Source organism: Aplysia californica, unplaced genomic scaffold (genome assembly GCF_000002075.1).
Source record: "Aplysia californica isolate F4 #8 unplaced genomic scaffold, AplCal3.0 scaffold00494, whole genome shotgun sequence".
Lineage (NCBI taxonomy): Eukaryota > Metazoa > Mollusca > Gastropoda > Aplysiida > Aplysiidae > Aplysia > Aplysia californica.
In genome coordinates this window covers 228871-236335 of record NW_004797764.1, presented here as the reverse complement: position 1 = coordinate 236335, position 7465 = coordinate 228871, and the positions used below count along the sequence as shown (strand labels likewise).

The following is a 7465-nucleotide window of genomic DNA, read 5'->3' as shown; positions in this document are numbered from 1 at the left end:
CAAGACATTGGATCAGCAGCTCGATCCTCAAATCGTCAGCATTCAGCATAGCATTCGATTTCGATTCAGCGTCCCGAGGAAGTGGGAAAAGTAGATCTTCTACAATCTAGATCTAGATCTAGACCTGGAGTGTAATCTCTGAAATAAGTGGATATAATTTCTTTCTGATCGGTTGATCTCTCGGAAAAATAACTGGGTAAGATTGAACTTTGGTGGACCATCACCGAACGAGGCCCGAACTACTTTTGAGATTCGCTGTGCAATGCCATACTCAGATTGAGATACATACACACTAGATCTATATACCGCTCTTCTAACGTCTTCTTGTCTTATTTTATGCATGCATTAACCATGTTGTTTTGTCATATACAGTAGTCGAACCTGCCCTGACGGCCACCTCTATAAGACGACCACCTGTACAAACGGCAACTTTTCATTCCCCCCCCCCCTTGCGTTTTTTCTATATAATTTTAACTGTGTAAAATGGGCACCTGTCCAATGCGGCCGCGTCCACCATATTTTAACACACAACCCCTATCACACAAAGCAATAATACCTGTCTTAGACGGCCTCCTTAGTGTCTCCATTACGATTTGTCATAAATTGTGCATTGACCCGTGGCCTTGTGGGCGAGCCGTCATAATCCAATCACCTGTCGTTGTTGTTAGGTAGTCGGATCCCTCCCAACCAATCATGTTGCGTAGGCCCCTCCCACTGTTGACCAATAGGTACCAATTTCCAGCTGCTGGTGAGGGAAGCGTGTGATCCCTCATAACCCATGCCCCGCCCAGAACTCATACACAAATCCTAAGTGAGATAAGTGGTCACTGTTTACCCAATCTGTAACAAAGTAACAATGGACGTCAACATGGACTTGTGACAGAAGCGTCGCTCGTTCTTCGAGTGGTAGCGACCCATATGTTTGTTCTACCATAGGACTCGGTCCTCCTTGTCTGACACATTTAGTTTTATTGTCACCCTTGCACAAAATCAGCAACAAAATAACAAGCAAAATACAAACCATCAACAACAGCAAAAACAACAATAATGCGGCTACTTTCGATTGGGAATGGGGTTTGTTTTCTTCATCTTGATCAGTCAGGTCCTGCCTAAGATGGCCACCTGTCTTATACGGCCACTTTTCTCCTTGACAATGGGTGGCCGTCTTACACAGGTTTGACTGTATATTATTGTTGCCGAGGGGCTGCCCCCTGAAACTTCTCTCTCACAGGGGGACAAGCCCCCCTGAAACCCCACACTGTTGTATTATGGCTAGTGCTCATTAATACACATGTAAACACGGTGGGTCCACCAAAGTTATTGGGCGGAATTCTGTAAGGAGCAATCCACTATGAAACAGAGTAGAATAGAGAGAGGGTTAGGGTTTGGTGTAGGGTTAGGTTAGGGGGTTGGGTCAGGGTAAGGGTAGGTCTGTTCTAGTCTACATATCGTTTGTTGGGGTGGTCGCTCATTACAGAAGTCCTTCCGTATTATAATTAGTGTCCGCCTAGCTGTGGTTGTTAATTTCAAAGAAAAGCCCCCCTCCCCCACCCCCTTCCTCACGTATACTTCACATACACACACACACACAAACACACACACAGGCACACACACGCATACACACACACATTCATAAGTCATAAGTCCTAATTGCAGGATGTGGTTTGTTGAAAGCAGTGTTTGAGCATCTCTGCGGTAATGTCACAAGATGGCTCATGAGACTTTTCCTCTCTAACTCTAACTTGATGAGAAGAGTGTAAACCATGCTCCTGTACTCAGCATAGTGCAATTTTTGCTGGGGATAGCTACATAATTCTATATATGTCACATGTGCTCTTATGTTAGGCGCTTTCTGTCGATTATGCGATTTCGGTGGATCATGTGGATCGCGCAACGCATTTTATGGATCCACGGAATGCGCAACAATCCATCGATTCTTGCGCATTCTGCAAATACACAGAATGTGCCTAACATAATTTATATTTGATACTTTTATTAGGCCTCTATATTATTTTATGGTCCGATATCGCTGCACGCTGTTATTAATAGTTACAGAAAACAGGTTTTAAAGTTTAGTATGATATAACAATATTCACATTTTATTTGTTTTCTGCAAGAAATCATAGGTCAATGGTTCTGACTTTGTATTAGGCTGTATGATAACTGTTCACCTTTTCTTGAATCTATCATACATTGTTTTATTTTGAATGTTTCCTTTATAGTGCATATTATATATGTTCTGTATTCTTTTACAGCTATTTTTATCCCAGCAGACCGTCTTAGAACACTCAGAAACATTCTCGTCTTCCCGGGAAGCATACTACAGTGCAAGCTGCGGATTACTCACGCTCAAACACTATCAAACTAACAATATCTTTCACTGTCTATAGAAAACCTCAGAACAAGTAATGAAACTACAGTCAGTGATCCATATGATATCATGTTTCTAACAACAGACAGATATTTAGAAGTATCACAGTGTTCAGTCCTATAATGTAGTTTTCATCATGACTGTATGGTTATGTGTTATATGATATAAGTTCTTATTCTCTGTACGTTATGTGGTGTACCCCATATTATTTCATGTTATGTCGTACTTGTGTCATTCATTGTCCTTGTAAATCTCTGTTCACAGATGAAATCATTATCTTCCGTTTATAATAAATTATGAACTACACAGAGAAGTCTTTCTGCAATGACAATGGGTAGATTCTTTGTTTGATTCTCAAGGAGCGTTTTTTTTCTTCGTTTTATTTTCAGTTCAGGCAAAAGAAAAAAAAAATGCAAGCTATTGCTTGTCATGTTCTGCTGTGGACGAGCGTCCTAGGACTGATGACGTTGTCTTGCATGGATGGTGCTAGAGTAGAGACTGGAGAAGATCACGTCGACCCCTTTGACATCCTGAACTTTGACCCTGCACATGTGCGCATGACGAAAGTAGGTCTTCTTTTGTTTGTCAGTTAACACACTTCTTGAATGGAGCTGTTTTAGATTTATAGAGGTTTTACGGCGCTCGCAACTGCATAAAAGGTCATATGAAGGCCAAAGGGTGGATGTCAACAGAGAAGTCCTTACAGGGAATCGGGCTTACTCTGCTCACCTTTCTAACTTCAACAGCACAAAGTCTTCTTCGACTATCAAGGCACCCCGGAAATAGTAAGTCACAAGAGAATGACAAACATACAAAAGAAGTAGAGGAAAATGACGGTAGTAAGGATTAGGAAAGAAAAAGCAGCAGTTCCCTGTTGCAGTTTAGGCACAGTTATGAGTATGACATTGATGAATGAGCCCATTTACAATTTACAATTTTACTGTGCATAAGAACATGTTAATGTCCCCCCTTTGGGGATGGCTTAAAGACACTTCAATCAGTAGCACCGCCCCGGGGGGTCATGGAGCTGTTATGGAGTGGAACAATGTGTGTGTCTTTATGTGTGTGTGTGTGTGTGTTTGTGCGTGTGTTTATTTTAATTGTATTGAGTTACATTTACCGTGTTTTGCCCTAGCTGTGTAATTATTTTCTTGAAAATTTTTAGCTCACAAAAAAACCCTTTTGATTTAACTCTTTATCTCCAAAGGGGGTAAACCCACTATGCCGGGGCCGTTTTTTTGGTACTGAATTAAAAAATAACAAAAAGGAGACTAAATGGTCATTAAATCAAAACAAGTGAACTTATGTTGATAGTTCTTCATCTAATTAATAAATTCCTAGTAGAGGAAACCTGTTTTCAGCAATTGCCGAGAAGTAATTTGATGTTGAAGTCATCATAAAGGAATGTGGCCGACCCACTGTCAGCAGCTCACCGGCACAGTGGTTCCGACCGCGAGGTGCTAGGAGCGGCTTGCCAGAGATAAAGAGTTATGTGATAAGAGAAGACAAAAGTCACCACACAGTACTTTTATGCTTTTTAAATTTATAGTGTGTGCTGATTCCTGATTTTTTTATAGAGGATGCCCAAATAGACCTCGTGTGATAAGAGTGCTTCAGTTTTGAATACTTTTGATATGATGTAAAGATTTTTTACGTCCAGTTTTTTATTTATATATCAATTATATTTTCTCAGGATCCCAAAGATTCTCAAAATACAAAGGAACATAAACATCCATATGAAAATCCTCGTGAAAATCCCACTGACCTGGAAAATCAGAGAAAAACAACGAAAGAAGATGAACAAGGATCTAACAAGGATGAGATTCCAGGGGGCCAGAAAGCGTCTGAAGTGGGTGCGTCTCAGACGTGTGGATCTCTGACAGCTCTCTTCAAACAGTACCTGAAACAATTGTTGCATCTTCTGGAACCTCTTGTAAGTTTGTTAATGATAATAATAATAATAATAATAATAATAATAATAATGATGATATAAAAATATAATAGATCTATAGAAGATAGCATAGAGCCCAGGTTCCCACTCAACAGCAAGCTCTGTACTAGGGTTATTTGCAAGTCTCTGCAATGGTTGACAGAGTGGTCCATTTAGGATAGTAAAATGAACAGTAAGCTGTGGCAAATAGCAGTAGTCTGCACTGTCTGTTTCTATGACGAGTATTTATGTGGATATTTTTATACGGGGCTTAGTCTGCTTAGTTTAGCTTCAAGTAAACGTGAGGCATATTTAATTTCAGTTGTAGGTAAATAGGCCATATTTCGATTTTTGACTTTTTCAGACATTTCTCAATGCAAAAACATTTGGTCAAGGTCACTGAAAAAAGGGTACCAGAGTGAATAAAATGATGACTTCAGTCAGGACAGAGAATTTGTTCTTGAAGTTATATTCAATGTAATGTTTTTTCAGGTTGGCTCAGTTGGCGGAGAGCATGACGTGTGTCTCAAGGTCAGAGTGACCTATCATGACCTGGCTGTGTTTAGACGATTTGCCAACTCTCACTCTCTCGATGTCCACGATGTTCACGAGTCTTTGAGTCACATACTACAAGATGCACAGAAAGTGACGGCCGCTGGGTCGCGGGTTTTCTGGCTGGAGGAGAAACTGGGAGTGTCCAGTGCCAGCCTGGGACAGGTAACCTCAACAGTAGCTTGACCCCTTGTCGACCTATTTATGATGACCCTGTCTGGTGGTTTTTGGCATGGTTGTTTTCTTTTATTTATCTTTTTTTTTAACTCACTCTTTCAGCCTTATATACGGGTAATGTGAACAGTACAGTAGCAAATCATTTTCAAATTATTTGTGCCTACCTGATCAGTTAGTTTCTGGCATGGTTCTTTCCTTTTTTTAAATTTACGGTACTCTACTCGTACATAGTGGCTTACACTGCCTTGACTTTGATCTTCTATGGTGTCTTTTCCTTGCCCGGTAAGAACACTAGACTTTTATATTTTTCTTCTGTCAGAGAGTACAAAAGTTTACGTCTTATCTATCCGCCCTAGGACAGCCATACTGTCTCCTGTTGGTCCTACTTTTTCTTCTTCTTTTTTTTTTCTTTCTTTTTAAATTAAAAGTTTTACGGCACTTGCAACACAGTAAAGTCATATAAGTTTGTTTTAGTAAGGTTTTACGACAATCACAACTGCACTAGGTCATATGAGCGCCAAGGGGTGGATGTCAATAGAGAAGTCCAAACGGGGAATCAGGCTTACTCTGCTCACCTCTCTAGCCTGAACAGCACAAAGTCTGCTTCGACCATCAAGGCACCTCAAAAATAGCAGTTCATTAGAGAGTGACAAACATACAAAAGAAGTAGAGGAAAATGATGATAGTAAGGATGAGGAAAGAAAAAGCAGCAGTTCCCCCTATGTTGTTCTGGCACAGTATGAGCATGAAATTGATAAATCAGCTCATTTACAATTCCTCTGTGCATAAGAACATGTTACAATCCCCCCTTTGGGAATGGCCTAAAGACAACTTCAGTCAGTAGCACTGGCCCGGTGGGGGTATCATATAAGTGCCGAAGAATAGATTATGTGTTACAAGAGAGTAACATACACAAAAGAGAAGGAGGAGAGATAAGAGCGAAGGAGCAAACCACACCAGAGCACCTGCCAACCACCCACCTACTTCTTCTTTGTGCTCTGTCTCTGTATTGTCTTTGTCTCTATGACTCATGACTTACGGCACTCGCAACACTACTGTCCCATTTGGTAGGTGGTAGGTCCTACTTCTTTTCCTTTTTTCTTTCCTTTTTTGTGTCTGTGTGGGTGGTTGGAGGGCACTACAGATAGATCTTTCTTTTTTCCTTCCCCTGTGTTGTTAGTGTGTATTACTGTTCCCAGCACTAGTTAACTGTTACTGTAATTATGTGCTTCCCTTTGCTCTCCCTGAATGATGATTATTGTGTGCATGTACTTCTGTTGACTCACACTAAATGACTGTCCCCCCCAGGGCTATGCTACTGACTGAAGTTGTCTTTAGGCCATTCCTAAAGGGGGGATATTAACATGTTCTTATGCTCAGTAGAATTGTAAATAGGATGATTTATCAATATCATGCTCTTACTGTGCCGGAGCAACTTAGGGGGAACTGCTGCTTTTTCTTTCCTCATCCTTGCTACTATCGTCATTTTTCCTCTACTTCTTTTGTATGTTTGTCACTCTCTTGTGAACTGATATTTGCGGAGTGCCTTGATAGTTGAAACAGACTTTGTCTTGTTGAGGCTAGAGAGGTGAGCAGATTAAGCCTGATTCCCTGTAAGGACTTCTCTGTTGACATCCACCCCTTGGCACTCATTTGACTTTATGCATTTGGGACCGCTGTAAAACCTTTCTAAAACTAAAACACTTATCATTTTTGTCTCACTGCAGATCTCCATCATTGTTTCGGCAGCAGCGTTTCTGTTTCAAGCTCTCCGAAGAATGAACTGGAAATGGCTACCGTTCATATTGTTCGCTGTGAGCGCAGTCTTTACTTGGTTTGAAATGTTCCAGGTTGGTATTCTTTTTTGTCTCTCTGGGTGGGTGGCAGGTGTTACTGGTTGATTTTACATCCTTGTCTTCTCCTTCTGTTACTTTTGTTTATCAGTCCTGTTACCAATGAATGTTTTTATGTCAATGTGTCTGTATTTGTTACCTGCATCCAATGACCATTATTGTGATGGTGTGTCAATATGTGTCTATCCCTGGATTCAATGACTGGCATTGTTCCACTCTATTTGTTTTTTCAACACAAACACAGACACAATTCTCTTTATTTGTTTTCCAATGGCTTGCTCTTTTCTATGCATTTTCTCCTTCTTTCCACCCTCCTTCCTTGTCTTTTTCTTCTGTATTCCTAGTTTTGGTAGTCATGTGTTGCGATGCGGGGGAATCTGACGCTTGTCAATTTTTGGGCAAAAGAGATAGTAATATAATCTTAACGCTTGTTCATTTGTCTTGCATTTGATGAAAAAAAAAATACCAGTCTATCTTGAATAGAAGTCGAGATATTTACGAAAGGGGGCGCCAGGTTTCAGAGGTAAAAAATTAGCGAGGAAATGTTTGTCTGTCTGTCTCTCTCTCTCTCTCTCTCTCTCT

General features: G+C 40.6%; 1 protein-coding gene across 1 annotated transcript in view; it reads left to right on the top strand.

Annotated features, from left to right (window-relative positions):
• LOC101845023 (chloride channel CLIC-like protein 1) overlaps positions 1-7465 on the top strand; it is a gene marked incomplete in the record, with an annotated part of 13775 nt that continues 6310 nt past the window's right edge. The window contains 5 exon segments of the mRNA XM_005105829.3: positions 1-196; positions 2761-2937; positions 4065-4304; positions 4794-5018; positions 6758-6880. Of these exon segments, the coding sequence (XP_005105886.2) occupies positions 2782-2937; positions 4065-4304; positions 4794-5018; positions 6758-6880 (744 nt within the window).